Source organism: Corvus moneduloides, chromosome 3, assembly GCF_009650955.1.
Source record: "Corvus moneduloides isolate bCorMon1 chromosome 3, bCorMon1.pri, whole genome shotgun sequence".
NCBI lineage: Eukaryota > Metazoa > Chordata > Aves > Passeriformes > Corvidae > Corvus > Corvus moneduloides.
The window spans coordinates 26008361-26024454 of NC_045478.1; the positions used below are offsets into that span (position 1 = coordinate 26008361).

At 42.6% G+C, this 16094-nt stretch overlaps 1 protein-coding gene across 3 annotated transcripts; it reads right to left on the minus strand.

Annotated features, from left to right (window-relative positions):
- Window positions 1–6040: 6040 nt before the first annotated feature.
- On the minus strand, window positions 6041–15105 carry LOC116442065 (glutathione S-transferase 3). 3 transcript variants are annotated; one of them, XM_032104626.1, is made up of 8 exons: window positions 14998–15105; window positions 13121–13224; window positions 12550–12656; window positions 10657–10708; window positions 9786–9918; window positions 8509–8650; window positions 7373–7504; window positions 6041–6812 (listed from the first exon to the last, which is right to left on the minus strand). In XM_032104626.1, exons 3-8 carry the CDS (start codon window positions 12634–12636, stop codon window positions 6669–6671), a joined length of 690 nt encoding a protein of 229 aa, XP_031960517.1. In that variant the 5' UTR covers window positions 12637–12656; window positions 13121–13224; window positions 14998–15105; the 3' UTR covers window positions 6041–6668. The 3 variants fall into 3 exon arrangements, with proteins under 3 accessions (XP_031960517.1, XP_031960518.1, XP_031960519.1); XM_032104627.1 differs by lacking the exon at window positions 14998–15105 and adding an exon at window positions 13507–13872; XM_032104628.1 differs by lacking the exon at window positions 6041–6812 and adding an exon at window positions 7058–7197.
- Window positions 15106–16094: the final 989 nt, after the last annotated feature.

Sequence of the window (16094 nt, forward strand, 5' to 3'; positions counted from 1 at the left end):
GGGTTTCTCCGGTAGAAGGAAGGCAGCTGAAGAAGTAGCCTCTCTCTCTCTGTCCAAACGCCAGGAACTGACTGCCCACAAACCCAGGTGAAAGAGATGCACCCCTCCTTCTGTGGCCAGGTCCTTTATTTTTCTTAAGCACCCAGTAATTTGTCTCCCTGGCAACATGTACAGGGAAAATTCCTTTAAGAGGAAACAAAAAAAAAAAAAACAAACCAGGAGGAGAGCTAAAACCCCAACAAACCCCTTCTGAACTTTCTCAGAAATAATTGTTCAAATTAGATTTTCAAAGGAATCCAGAACAGTTGTCTCCCAGATCACCTCTTGACTGACATTCTGCAGCAAAACCACCTGCTGAATAATAGCAAGAGTTAAATAAGGTAACTACTTCCTTGAGAAAGCGAGTGGAAAGATATTCCCTGCTTGAAGTGTATCCAAGCAGGGTGGCAAGGCTAGGGTTATATGTACTAAGCTCTGGCATCCGAGGCTGAACCATGAGGTGAAGCTCCTTTTCTCTTGCCAGAAAGGCTAACATTACATTCCATCTTCTCTTGGATAACATTTGCAGGTGTGAGATTAAATGGCACTGCTGCAGTGTTGAAATTGGTCTTAAATGGAAAGTAGTAGTTGTAGGGTAAGCAGCACAAATCTGCAGCATAACTACAAAATTGTCCCCAGTTTCTGGATTAGGATTAAGTGATACCTATTAGTAGTTCTTGGGTCAATGTCAGAGTCAGACATATAATGCTATCTGAAAATTTCCACTATCCACCAAGGTCACATCAGCATTTTCAGATGCCAGTGGCGTGCTGGAAGATGGCATATGGCTAATTATCCACTGTGTTCTTCAGCTCCTCCTCCTTTGAGTTCTTGCTTCTCACATCAGTGGGAATTTTGGCAAAGTGCATTTAACAAAACTAAATGCCTCTGGTTTATTAATTCCCAGTTTGCATACTGATTCAGATCACTGAGTTTCAACTTGCCTACCTATTGGCACTTTATTTTATTTACCGTGAAACATGCTAATTTTTCTTTTAGCCCTTTGATAAAAATGTGAAACAGTGAAGTGCCAAGGATCTAGTTACTCTGTTCACCTACCTAATATGTAGCTGCAGAGGGGCCAGGACCAGGTTGTCCTTGGAGGACTATAGTGAAAGTAGAAGAGACAACAGGCACAGGCTGTAGCACGGGAAATTCCAACAAGACATCAGCACTGAAACAAAGCCTGGAAAGGGCTGCTGGAAATGTGTATATATATGCTTTTCTCTGCTCTGCACTCCAAGGTGGCTTGTAGACATGCTTCCAGTCAGCTGCTCAGAGGTTGACCATGCTTTACAGATAAATTGCATTCTGATAATATTATTTGTTGCCACTGACTCCAAAAATAGTCACATGTTAAAAAGGAGCATCTCGTGCTTTGAGGTTTGAAGTTACTGCACCAGGATCTGTCCTTCAGGTACTTCCCACGGGGGGTGTACTTTTCAGGCTCTGTGACTGAAGATGGCTCCAGGATGCACCACCTCCCTCCCGCCAGCCCCTACCAAGGGCACCTGCCGAAAGCGCAGGGCTCCACCTGGGGGCAGGAAAAGTACTGTCAGGCTAATTCCATGCCGAGAGCTTCCGAGTAGTTAAAAGGGAGCCCGGGGACATGCAGAGGAGTTGCCTACGTCTCAAATTTTCCCCAGCAGCAAATAAAATAGCCTTTCTTAAGAGCAGGATTTGGGCTTTAATGCAAATTCCGAATTTCAGGTTCCGAGTGAAGCCTCCTGAGAACTCCTCTGCACCAGCGGTGCCCAGGTGCCCTGGTGTCCAGGTCCTACACGCCTCTGGAACACGAACTTTTCCCCTCTTGGGCCGCAAGGCTGTGGGCCACCACCAGCAGATCCCAGTGACCCCATGACCCGTTTGGAAACCCGCTGAGGGACCCGCTTATTAAACCAGACACAGCTGTATGGGGCGTTGGCTTCAGCAGGGGCTCCATGAGGGGAGGCTGGGCTGCCCCAGCCGGACACAGCTGGTTCCAGCCGGATCCAACCACCCACTGCAGGGCACGGCTGAGCCCACGGCCAGGGTGGCGCTGCGGAATGTGTTTAAGAAGGGGTAGAACACTGCACGGCAGAGTGCCGGGGAAAAACAGCGAAGAAAATGCCCTGCACACGAGGAGAAGGAGGGGAGAAGGCAGAGGAGTTGGGAACAAAGGAGAGAGGTTGAGCTTGGGAAGGAGTGGGAGCGAAGGTGAATCAGGGGGATGGGAAGCAGAATAATTAGTTTGTTAGGAACAATGCATCGAGCTTGGTCAGCATACCAAAGCAGGAAGAAAAGATAAGAGACCACTGATAAGGGCAGGGGGAGTCTCGGACAGACATCCTGTGCTCAACCCAAAACTAGCTCAAACCAGTCTCGAAGCTTGAACTCGGGCCAGGGGTATAAAGAGCATGCACAGGGAGGAAAGGTGAAAAGTTCAGAATGAAGAAGACTCCTGACTTCATCGGAGGAAGACCCTCGGAGACCCCTACCAAAGCCAACAGACAACACTGCGCACGCGCAACGTAGATGTAAATGACTTTTGGGTTCATTATAATACGAAGTGAGGCTGGGCGGGGCTAGGTGATGAATATGTATAAACGTATTGGGAAACTTAATGAATATGGCACTTGTAACCCGATAAATACCAAGCTGAATGCAGCTGTTGGCACGCATGGTTTTGGAGGAGCCATCCCCTGTGTGTCCCAGCGCTGGAATAAACATACCTACTTTACTACTTATTTAGTAGTGGAGTCTTTTCCGCTCATCAAAGGTGTTCAAGTTTTTGTTTTTCTTTGTCACCAACTAAATTAATTGGTAGTAAAGACATTTCCCCCAAATCAAGTCTATTTTTCCTATGGTGGCAAATGGCAAGTGATACTAAGCATAGGAATATCTGTTAAGTGCCTGCTAGAAGCAATGTTAGGAATCCTCCAGTCAGTTGACCTGGCTAGTTTTCCCTAAATTTGCCATCTTGTTTTTTTTTTGTTTTTTTTTTTTTTTGTTTGTTTGTTTTGTTTTTGTTTTGTTTTTTTTAGTGTTGCTATAGTCAGGTGTGAAGAAGTGCCTCAGGAAGCATGCAGGAGACTTGAAAAATTCCTTTGAATAGCTGATGCTTCTTTTGCACGTTCAGATGTGCTCATCCGAATAGCAGAGTTCCATTGGAATTAACTGCAATATACCAAAACATCAGCAAGCACAATGCAGAGTAAAGATCCCATACAGTCATCAGAAACCATAATGTGTACTAAAGCAAATATCCTGTACTCGCTATTAAATCAGTGAGAATTATCCTAGTGTTTTCAATGGAAACGAACTTGTCATTCCATTACCAGACAGTGTTTTAAACCAAAAATGGTTACTTAGGATCACAACCCTTACCTCCACTAAGCATAATTTACTTGGCTAGCAGAATGATGCTCCCAGCTGATTTGTACATAAATAGGTCCTAGCAGAGCAAAAGTTGAAGAAAACCCCAAGTCCTTCTTGAGAACACATCAAAACTGCCTGTTTAACACCAAAGTACTTTGTGAGAGTTAAGAGTGAAACAAATCCTGAGGTTATTATGTGTTCTTAACTAATTTTTAGCCAGGAATTATTGGGCTGGCAACATTGAGAGACATAGAACAAACGGCAACAAACATCTGTATATTTTACTTGTTTACCACTGTCTTGAAGGCTGGTAACAGAACTGAAAAGCTCTGATGTGTTGTAAAAGCAATACTGAAGTAAGGTACCCCCCTAAATAATTACTGCTAGAGTGCTTACTGTAATAAATGAATTGGTTTCAGGGTGTTGGTTATTACTGTTTAGATAAGATATAAAAGAGGGGAGTTGAGGGTGGAATAGATGGACATGTTAATTGAAGGGAAGTTGCAAGACTGTACGGGTGTAATGCTGGAATGTGACCCCTGGATGGGGATATAACAAGGACCCAATGGGTTTAATAGCAGGAACTTTCTAGTACATTGCTTCATAGGGTACAAAGGATGAGGATGATGCCCTAGACTGTGATTGGAGAACAAGCCAACCAATGATGTGGACTTGTTTGAAAATGATTGGTGAGGAATGCACGGAGGTATAGACCAACCAGCGAACAGGAAAGGGACCAATCAGCACGAGGATTAAGAAATGCACCAGTCCGGTGGCACCAGAGACCTTAAAAGCCACCTGCCCCCAGGGTGGGAGGGGTCCTCCTGAGGAACTTGGGGTCCAAGGGAGCACCCAGCGGGTCTCACTGTCTTGTTTGTGTATTGTTTTATTGTGGCTTGTCGTGCGGAGCCTGGGCTTATCCTGAGTTCCTGCTCTCAGCAGTTAATAAATGAACGAGTTGACTTTTCCTTTCAAAAGTCTCAGCCTCGTTTACAACACTTACCGGGACTCAAGGTTGCTCAGTAAAAAAACTGTTTTGTTAAGATACTTAGATTTCACCTGATTTCATCCCTAGTTTGCCCAGAATATGGAAGATCACAATAATAGTCTGTAAACCTGCTGCTCTTCACAGGTTAGAAAGTAAACTGACAAACCTGCATGGGAATATCAAAATAAGAAGGTTATCAGGCAGGGTTAACCCGCAGCACTGTCACACCATACAGCTCTGCCACCACAGCATAAGCAAACATGACTGTAGATTTTATATGGAGAAGTCCACATGATGTATAAACACTTTTAAGGTGTCTTCATTTCAAAACAAATCAAGAAGGTAAGTAAAAAATAATGAAACAAAATAGAACTTCTCATCAACAATTTACTAAAATATCAGGAAATGAACCATCAGTTGGGCCACACCTGGAGCATTGCAGGGTATATCTACATTAGTGGTCTGAAACAGGACGATGTTTTAAAATTTAATTTCTTAACTGTACTTTGGCTCCCATCACAGTGTGATCTTGGAGTGTACAAACTGGATTCTTTCGAGATGAAATTAAACTGAAAAATGTGCTCCAAGAGTGCACCAAATGCTGTTTAAGGGGCATTCATTCCACACAACCACTCTTGAGCTATGCTGAAGTTAACCATGTGCCAAACACATACAGTGTTGATGACAAGGCTTCAGTACCAACTGTTCTCCTGCTCACATTCATTGCTGCTGTACCACTCTATTTACTAAAAGGCATAACCATCAGCTGTTAGGCTTATCACCAACAAGTACTGATAGAGGCACCTCCTACATCTGCTGCACCTTTGCTTATGGTCCTCTTGAACAGCATTACGCCACAATTTTCCTCATATTGTGGAGAAAAAGTTCACTTAGCAAGGAATTACAATGAACAACTACAGGGTCTTCCAAACTTTTCTATTAAACTAATCTGAGATTAAACCAAGGACTGAACTGTAATTGCAATTGACATTACAGTAGCTAATGAATTACGGTAGGTCAATACAAACTTTGTATACCTGGCAATGAGGGAAAAGTGTTTGTAGCACTGAAAACTTCGATCGTACTGAAGCTGGGGAGCCTGACGAGCTCTCAAGTGAGCAAATTGTTCATCAAGTATCAGATGAGTGTACTTACTACATCCCAGTGTCAAGCAGCATCATATTTCTCAACTCAAGCTAACACAGGAATAAACCAGTGCCATTAGCGATTGAGCACAAGTTTTTTCTTGTAAGATAGGTCATTAATGTAGAACTATAAACAACAAATATGAAACCCCAAGATAACATCCTGCAGAGCAGCTTTTCAAAACCCAAGTGCCTTGTTGAAGTGATTAAAACTTTAAATTCCATTATCTAGTTGTCTGTGGAAACCATAGAGTTAAAAAAAAAGAGAAGAAGAAACAACATTTTGAGTTTGGTTGGTAGTAGACAGGAGCTGTATCAGGTTTGTGTGATGGTTTGTTACCTCTCACATCTCCATTCTCTTGTTTATAAACACAAACAAAATATGCCTTCCCATGAGGCGTATGGGTTAACAAGGACCCTCCTCATATCAAATACAAAGAATTTAAGCTACAAGAAAAGTAAAAATTATGTTTGCAAGCCCCAACCTTCATTCACGAGACCAACAGGATAATGTGACTACATAAAAAGTTTATTTGTTTAGTACAGGTCCTCTAGATGCAGCAGTTAAACAAAAATGTCATTTGGCAGTCAGTTTATTTCCTATTTCATTAATAAAAGTGCAGCATAGTTATAAAGGCACAGTGTTGACATTTCAGACAAGTCACTAATGTCCAGTAAAACTGGCAGGAGAAAGACCTCACTCCTACCGTCTTTAAAAACCACTTGTTTCATTTGCCAACAGTGATATTAAAGAACAGTAAAGACCTACATTGGGAGCAATCATCATATAAAAATCTGATCTAGATCTAGAAAAAAGTCGTCAGAAATAGCATGACATGCTGAAGCTATCAGTCAGCAACTCCCATTTCTCTTTTTTGCTATTCCACGAAGTCTCTAGGAAGACAGTGTACTTGCTGCTATTTCACTTGCTTAAAATTACCCGGAAAAATCTCGAGATGAATGAAAGAGAAAATAGGCTAGTACTGAAGTGTTGTAAAAGATACCTGCCTACTATATTTTGTGTGAGGGCACGACCTCCTGCCCATTGAAACACCTCCCAAACACCCCTTCACCTTCCTTCGCAGCATAATTGGCCACATGCAATCTGGCAGTTCTCTTACAGCCTGTGGCCAGGCAAACTAATTTGCTTTTAGATCATAATACATGCGGAGAACTCTCCGGACAGTCTCCACATATTTATCATCAGGAACAGGTTTCCTCTGGCTTCCTGGCTCAAGAAACTTCTTGATTGTGGGGATGCTGCTTATCCTTGCTTTAAATGCCTAAAAGGTAAACAGTAAGTACATGGTATTTAAAGAACAGAAATAACACAACAAAACCCCCTATTTTGCTGATTTATGTAACATCCTTTAACAAGCTGTATGTGGAGATGAGACAGGAAATACGGTTTTAACCGTGGATGAATTTTACTCCCACTCACTTCAACCCTTTTATATTCCACAGTAACAAATCAGCCCTCTGTCTTGTATTGATATGGGATGAAGTGTTAACAGTTATCTGTGGTTTCTGATATGTATGTTACTCAGATCAGTTCTTGTGATCCAAAACTATCTTCCACTTAACAGTACCACAGTTTCTTCACAGAACTGGTGAAGAGAGGCAAAAAAAGGGAGGGTGCGTTTCTTCAGATGTGTACAGGGGTTACTCCTGAAAATAACAGTTTCTTTAGATGAAACATCTTACAACCTCTTCCTAAAGCAAGAAGAGCAAGACTGGAATGAAAAAGTAACAAATGTTTTGTGGAATTATTTACACATAACAGACTTTGAAATATCACTTATCACATTTACAGCCATATGAGCATCTTGTTAGTGCAAGGTACCTGTAACTGAGGAAAGCCTGAGAGCACATCTGACTTTTTCTCTTCTACCATTAAAATGGCTTCAAGAAGATGAACATCAGCCCAGCTAAAATTGTTGCCAACAAGGAAGTCCTGCCCATGGTCTTTCAAAACCTAGAAATGTCATAAATGAAAACACTCAGGTGTGGATAGCCAGCTGAGGTTCATGTTTTCAAAATGCACAGGCACACCTTCTTTGACAATACTACTGTCTCCTTTTCACCCTTCTCTCCCACACAGCTAACAGGGGGAACAGGGGATGTGCCAGCAGTCACTGATGATTTTACAGCAGAAATCTAGAATCCCAGGGTTTCTCTTACTGGTCCTTTCTTCCTATAGCCCTAGGTAACCCTGTGTACTGGAGTACAGGGTTAGATACCTTCTTGGTATTCACACCTTTCAAGTCTAATTTATATGGAATTTTTCTACACATTGTTACACCTTCAATGGGAAAATAAGAGAGTATGAAAGAGAGGTGATCAGCCTAAAGCACTGGGGCTAAAACAAGTGGAACAACAAGTAGAATATAGGGCAGAATGCACCCTGGCAACCATGTATGGGAGACCTGGCAAAGTGGAAAACTGTCTTTTCTTTAGTCTTTAAAATTGAGAAGGATCTATTCCTGCTAGATCATCCTGTCCATGCATCTTAATTTACATTGTGAGTACCTCTTGGGTCCTGTCTCTCAAACTATAATCAGAAAAACACCAAGATTCCAGTATGGCTAGAAGTCAGCAGTGATAGCTGTGTATTACTGTGTTTAAAAAAAACCCAACAAGATGTATTTGAAATGTTAAACAAAGAAGATAATTAGCACTGCTTTTGCAATGCAAATTACTGTGGCGGGTTGATCCTGGCTGGGCACCAGGTGCCCATCAAAGCTGCTCTATCACTCCCTTCCTCACCTGGGCATGGGGAAGAAAATTCAATGAAAGGCTCTTGGGTTGACCTGCCCCAACTTTTCTGATACTGCTCTGACCCATCTCCAGCCAATAGACAGTATGGATGTCCTGGTGTAAAGTACTGCACTGACACTTTAGCTTCTGGTTGTGGTGAAATACCAGTGTTCCCACTGTTATCCCTACAGAATCAGGGAAGAGAATGATCCTCCTACATACCTTTTCATATACTGGGAAATACCTGCTTGTTGCCTTTTGAACTATAAAAGCACGTTGCTTCTCTTTATCCTCCGCAGATAAGAAAGGGAACATCAAAATGAAGCCCATAAGGTCATCTGTTCCTCCAACATACATATCAATCCTTAAAACCAAAGCAAACAAAAACATTAAATAGAAGGCACCTTCACAAGCAGAATTACCTTATATTTGTTTTAGGATAGTAAAAATTGTATTTCCCATCCCCCTGTGGTGGTGCATTCCCCCTCCCTCCTTTCCAGGCTGCAGTGTGATCTGAAAAATGTTTTTTTAAGTGATCTCAAACACACTCATTCATGACACCCCCTCATACAAATTATTTCTGCAATTAAAAAAGCATGTCACAGTCTGAGTTTACTGGTATTTGTAGTGGTTTTGGCTCTTTACTTGCATCACTGTGCAGGTTTAAACAGGATTGCACAGAGGTTAAGAGTGTAACTTTGGTGCTACAGATCACAATCACCAGAGAAACACACAGCACCACAAGGACTCACTCCCAACTGACTGAATTGTCTGGATGTATCCCACCTTCAGAATTTAATCCAAAATCCAAGTAGTGCCAAATAGATAAATAATGGGGTTGGAAGTCTGAAGCATACCAGGCTCTTCATCCAGCTAAATTATCAGTACAGCAGTTCTTCAGATTGTCCCTTTTCCAGAACTATGAGTACAGGTTTCATACTGTAGATGGACATTTAAAATGCTGCATACTGAGACAGCCCAATCATACTTTTTTTTTCACAGACACAACATCAAGATGTAATTTCATGTGGATGTAATTTCAGATTAAACCAATAGTTTTTCAACAGCTTTTAGCTGTTTTTTCCCCAGCTCCCAAAGATCTAAACCATGCATGTTTTACAGTGCAGTGGGACATCATGCAACCACAGATAATGTCAATGATAGCTCTTATTTTGCAGCCAGAAGTTAGAAATGAACCATTTCTTTCCAGAGTTTTCTGGTTACAAAAGTAGTTCAGCATCTACATGCCAGTCACCTCTCAAATACCTGTATTAAGCTTTCACTAAGGAACAATAAACCCCTGACTCAAATATTTTTATGTGAAAAGTAACTGAGTTAGAACAAATCAGTTGGCTTACATCTAACTGTGGCCTCTCACGCTGACTGCAAGTTGCATATCACTGAGGCCCACAGATGATTCTGTGTGTGTGTGACTATGCAATTACTTTTTGATGCATCTGAACTACTATACTAAATTCAAGAGTAATACTGTTACATACAAGGCTCTCTCCTTCAGGTCCTTCCCATAGAGGTTGTACTTTGCTGCAATGTAGCTGAGGATGGCTCTGGTCTGCACCATCCTCATCCCATCAATCTCCACCATGGGCACCTGCTGAAACAGCAGGGATCCACCTAAAAGGAAAGACACACATTATTTGACTGATGTAGTAAGTCCACGTCAGATTTCTTGCTGTCTTCAGAGGATCATTGCTTTTCTGGTGAGCTTGCTGTGGGCAGTTATTGTATTAAACTGGAGTTCTTCCATGCAAAGAATAAATTACAGTGATGCAGACAAATTCAATTGAAAAACACAGTTATTGTGGGTTACCATCCTTCCTTTAAAAAATTTCACTGTAGTTGCAGTCAGGACTGTGTACAGCAGCTTTTAAAATGAAATTGAAGTGCAGTGGAGACAAGCACACTAAATATCTCAACTGAGTAAAAAGTGTCTAGTTCTAAACAATGTAAAAAAGTTCTGTTCCATTATTCAAACAGTATTTGAAGCAAATGTTAGATTCACAGATTTCTCTCTTATGATCAATCTTTAAGCTTTATCAGGACATAAAATGAAAATTTCAGATACATATTTTCTAGTTACTGAAGCCCATGGTTAAGTTTGTGGGACAAGGTGGGATGCGTAGACAGATGGAGAGTACAAGAATCCAGAGGCCTGGCAAACCCTCCAGGTTGGAAAGATACTCAGTTTGCAATTTCATCTGTCCACATATGGAAAAAATCAGCCTCTGCAGCTGCTCACGGCTCTCAGCTATACCCTTCTGTGTGGAAACGAAGTCACATACAGTCTTCAAAGACTTCACACATCTTCTCTATGTCTGGTTACACTTTTCTTGAGGTTTCACATGGACTCACCTTGCAGGAGCTTCTCATACTGCTCTCGAGTTTCCAAAAACTCTTCTTCAAACTGTCAAAGGGAGAGTGAGGAAGAAGAGGAAATAAGAATCTTTTCACATTTCCAGAAGAGAGAAACTTTTTCAGCACCATAAAAGGAAAAGAATATACATCATGGTTCCTTCCATTCCAGATACGGCTCTAAGGGAGAACACACCCAGAGCAGAAGTGCTGGCAAAATCTCCTGGATTGTCACACTTGATAAATGCTGCTAAGGGCAACCCTAGCAGAAGAACAGGCAATAAGAACTGGAGTGAGGATGGTTTGTTTGATATTGAACAGTCAACTTAATGTGAGACAATCAACAATACAGTCCAGGCTGTCCTTAAAATGCTTTCTGGAATGTGGAAAAAAGCTCTGCTGTGGGATATTTTGATTTGGGAGCTAGACAGGAACAAATTCTTTGGCAGTTAAAACAAAGCTTTTACAAAATAATGTACAAGTAGCAAGCATGCAGGAAGTTTAGTACAGATGCATGTTTCAGACACCTGAAGATGAATTATTCACAAGATGAGAAACAAGAAGATACAGAATTGCTGGCGATCAGATGGATGTAGTTATATTGAATACCGTTGAGGATGGCTGGTCCAGTCAGTGTTACTTACATAGAAACTGAGTTCAAGATTAAGACACCAAAGTTAGACATCTACATGTATGTATTTGCATGTGCCATACATGTCTATGGTCAGTGCAGAACATGGAGACTAGAAAATGATTGATGTTACCAATTCCTAAGAGCCTTGCTCAGTCAGCCTCTCTCATGACATCTGTGCCACTCATGTCAGTAATTAAGACTTGCTATACTAGGGAAACCCCAGATGATCAGGCATATTAATATACTGCCAATGTTCAACCACAGCAGTGTGATCGCAGTCTTAAATTCAGAACCCAGGCTTCTGCTGATGAGAAGCTGAGAAAAGAATATTCCAAGGAAAAACATAGTAATTGGTACTCATCAACAGTGCTTTTTTTAACTTTAAAAAAAAAAAGATAAAGAAGAGAGAGGGACTTGAGACATAGGAACAAATGATGAAGGGAAGCAGACAGTTCTGTCTTCTGCAAGGCCTTCAAATAAAGACTGGTGGTCTTTTTAAAAAACTTGTATTCTTTGTCTCAGTACACAAATAACTGTATGTACTGTAACAGCTTATTGTACAAAAGAGGACACTCAGAGCAAGTCTTTGTCCTTTGTGTCCTCAAACTGTATTTACCAGTTTACCACCAAGATGGATAGCGAATGAATAAGTAAATTATATACCATCAGAAAAAAATACGTTAAAGAGGTATCTTCCTTCTCTGTTTTACCCAAGTATTTTTCCTCCTGTGCAGAGATTTCTAATTTCCCTACACATGTGGGTCAATTTGCCCATTTCACCCTGCTAAGCTTCATCTAAATGATGCAAGACACAACGTATTTTGTGTTACAGCTTATTATGGAGGGTGCAGGCAGTGGAGTGAAAAATAAAACAAAAATCTCTGTGTGAGCGTTCAACTGAAAACAGAAAGACTAGAGAAAGTAAATTACTGTTTTACTTGGCACAGATAACACTTTTTATGCCAGGAACACATCTATCAGCACAGCAGCTCTGGGTCAGTAATCAAGGGCTTAATTAAGGATTAGACATTCTTGTGTTAAGCAAGAACCTGGTTTACAGTGTCACTGCTCAGAAGACACGTAACTTGAAGCCATGCTTTTGTGTGCCTAAAGTAAAAGTATTTAATTACACTAAACAGCCAATATTCATTTGCTATTGCATCTCAGGATGCCTTTTCTTTTTTGACTAATAACATGGGATCTGCCTCAAAGACAAGCTTACCAATGTGCAGCTAGAAGTTAAAAACTCTAAAACAAACCTCGACCCCGGCTGCAGCCAACAACCAACGAATTGACTCCATCTTGCCTCTTCCATCAAAGTAGTAAAGTTTCGGTTTTCCAGACATGACTTCAAACTTCCTGTTACCTAAAATAGTTGTAAGAGATAGTAAGTTAATAATGATCCAAATATCTGATGGCAGCTAGAATAATGGTTCACCCACAGAACAAAAATTTAAGTTAATTTTTGACAAAATATTTCAGCAAAGTTTCAGTCTAAACTGATTTGATTTTATTGCTGCACAGTAAAGTCAAATGATTTCATAGACTTTTCATCCCCCTGAAATTCAGGAAAAGTAAGCATCAAGTTGCTAAGCAGGAGATAACAGAAAAAATAAAAAAAACCACTAAGAAAATCCTTAAAACTTTTAGAAAATTTATGTTTTAGAATTAAAGTTACACAGACACCACTAAAAGTCATGACCAAAGAGAAGAGGCAGTAGACCAGGTTTGCAAAACTGGCAGACCTTGTATCAAGGAATGCCAAAAGTATCTAAACAGTAATTCTACACGTTTAGGTGAAGCATGGGAATGTATTTTTAAGCCACTCACTTTTTTTGCTAGCTGTGGTGATGCAGCAGTCAGTAGAAACTTCAAAAGTATCGCAATATGTGATCCAGGATCAGCAGAAACTTCAGAAGAATGGCCTGTTTCTTCTGTAATAATCCAGATTAAAATACAGAGTTTCAGAGTGTTGCACTACTTACCCTTCTACAGGCCACGTTTCTTTCTATTAATAAACCCTGTTGCTATGCAAAACCTTATAGACTTTTCAGATGATCAAATGCTGCTTTGCAAGCAGCATTTTAGTTCTGTAATGACTTAATAAATGAGGCTATTAATTGTTATTTTTTGAATAGACTGTTGTTTAGGCCTCAGCAGGAACTGGATTCCACTGTAGAGCCATAAGCCAAGAGAGCAACCAAATTTAATCATACTGGCATTTCATATGCAGAATTCCGTAACAGCAAGTCTTTGCTGCAACTGAGAGCTGTTTTCCCTCTGTAAGGTGGTTTATTGTCACTTCAATCCACAGTTCAAGTAATTCTGAAAAAGAGGCTGTTGGCATGCGAACAATCATCTCCAGTTTCCAGTGTTCCAAGAGCTCCTTCATAAGCAGAGGCAAAAAAGACCTTGAGCACGCACAGACTGATCTGCTTGTTAGCCAACAGGCATGAAAAGAGCACACAAAATACGAGATTGCATCAGAACATGGGAATTCAAACGAGCCAGGCTATTCCACCCACGCATGCTCAGGGGCCTCCGACTGCTCTTAGGTAAGTCACAGGGAACTAAAACACTGCCAAGTAGTATCTCTACCTGTGATAAATATAGCAATTGAATTAGAAACATACAAAAAGGCTGAAGAAAAGTATCACGGTGAACTACACAAAAGAACAGAATGAAACAGGAGCTTCTTGTAATACAGCTGTGTTCACAGAAAAAAAGCCAAAGGTTACTTTTAACTTGCAGTTTAAAAAACTAAACAAACAGAAGAGTCACTTTTCTTGAGTGCCACCTCCAGAGACCTGCTCTTAGCAAGCCAGTGGACAGGTCACAGAACATAAGCAAGTCACTGATGCCCAACACACCTCAATGCAGCAGAAGCAAAAGGAAGGTGGTGGGTGCTTGTCTTGTAAATACCGGGGGATCAACAAGGTTTGAAATGAACTGTAGTATCCTAGGTTCCTAAGACCGAGCCTGCCGTGCTATACTCGAAGAGAAGGTCCAACTTGTGAACTAAAATCTGATGGAAAGAGCACCCTGGTGATGGGTAAAGAGCTTCTCCCTTCTCCGCCCTTCATCAGAAGGAGGTAAAGCGGCAGTTTGCAGCCAGGAGCCGCAGATGCTGGTAGGTTGCTGTCCATTCCCCTCAGCCTGACACCTCAACAGCAAAAGGGACTTCGGGAAAGATTTGCTCCCTTGGTGTGATTTATGAAGGCCATCTGGGCTAACAGGGGGAATGACGGAACATGAATATCAGTGCAAGAAGCGATCACTCCCACGCTAGGAGAACACAGACCAGAAGAAAATCGGTGAAGAGGGCCAGGGGACCAGCTGTGCCTCGCACGTCCCGCAGATCCAGGACTCTAGGGCCCGATTTTCTCTGCCTGCATTCAGCAGCCCAACAGCGGTTCCACTCTGCCCCCGCAACACCGACCCGGGGGCACGTCCCGTGCTCAGCGTGTGACAGGCAGCAGTCCCCGGGGCCATCAGCTCCCACCCCTCCTGGGGACAAGCTTTTGGCAGACACGAGATGACGAGCGGTCCGTGTTGTGACACGGGGAGCCCTTGGCCGGGAGCGGATTCACGGCTCAGGCCCGAGCCCGGCACAGACTCCTGGCTCCCCGCCTCACCTGAGCCAAGCCACGGGCACTAGTTAGCGGGGAAACAGGAAGAGGGAAATCCCAGGGCCCCACATTACTCACAGACACGGGGGGTTAAAGCGGTGATGCCGAGCGAACACACGGCGCGCCAGCGCACAGCACTCCCGCCCACCCCGCCCGCAGCCGCCATCGCCGCCGGGCCCTCCCCGCCCAGGACACGGGGCGGTGAGAGCGGCACAGCCGCCAATAGGAAGCCGCATATTTGCATGTTTCGCAAAGCCTTCTGAGACGAAATCTCACCCCAAAGAATTTCGCTAGAACTTTTAAACTGGGTTAAGAACTGGTTTGTCTTGGAAGGTTTTGTTGCTGCAAAGTGATCATTCCGTGCGCTGTGCCATTGGATTTTTGGCGGCAGCCGCAAACCGTGAGGTAAAGGGACCCTCGTCTCTTGAGCTATAAATAGCTGCGTGTGCGAAGTCTACGCCTGGATGTGAGGGCGATCTGGCTGCGACATCTGTCACCCCATTGATCGCCAGGGTTGATTCGGCTGATCTGGCTGGCTAGGCGGGTGTCCCCTTCCTCCCTCAACGCTCCATGTGCGTCCCTCCCGAAGCTGCGCGCTCGGTCGAAGAGGACGACCTCCCCGATAGAGACGGTACCGTTCATCGGTCAAGGGTATACGGTAGCTGCGCTCCCCTGCTAGAACCTCCAAACAAGCTCAAGGTCCATTTGTAGGAGAACGTAGGGTAGTCAAGCTTCCAAGACTGCAGACACATCCAAGTGAGGCGCTGCATGGGGCAGTTTGCCATTGTTTTGTGCCTCATACGCACATCCCTCGCAGTGAGGGTGTGTGTATGCAAACCCGCTACTTTTTTTCACTTTATCCCTTCTCCAGCTTCAATTCCCCAATCACCTAGGAATCCGTGAGCTTCGCACGACACACACACGCCCCCCAGGTAAAATCAGAATCCTTGCACATGTAAATGTATTTTTCATCTAGTTCTTCACCTGTGCAAGTGGTTTTCAGCCCACTTAAACAGCTAACAAAAGGGCTGGGCTTGTAAGTTATAAATTGTCTTCAGCTTCTACTGCCTTGAAAGCCAGGGGAGAAGGCTAAAGAGGTGACACAGGACACTGAGAACAAAACTAGAACAGAACAGACTAGACTAGACTAGACTAGAATAGGATTATTTTCCCTT

Bases quoted from the DNA above. Each gene is read 5' to 3' on its own strand.
- LOC116442065 (XM_032104626.1), bottom strand. From the start codon at position 12,636: ATGTCTGGAAAACCGAAACTTTACTACTTTGATGGAAGAGGCAAGATG. The intron at 10,709-12,549 runs GTTTGTTTTAGA...TCCCTTTGACAG, and splicing joins TGGCTGCAGCCGGGGTCGAG to TTTGAAGAAGAGTTTTTGGA. The intron at 8,651-9,785 runs GTATGTAACAGT...TTTGGTTTTAAG, and splicing joins GACCTGAAGGAGAGAGCCTT to GATTGATATGTATGTTGGAG.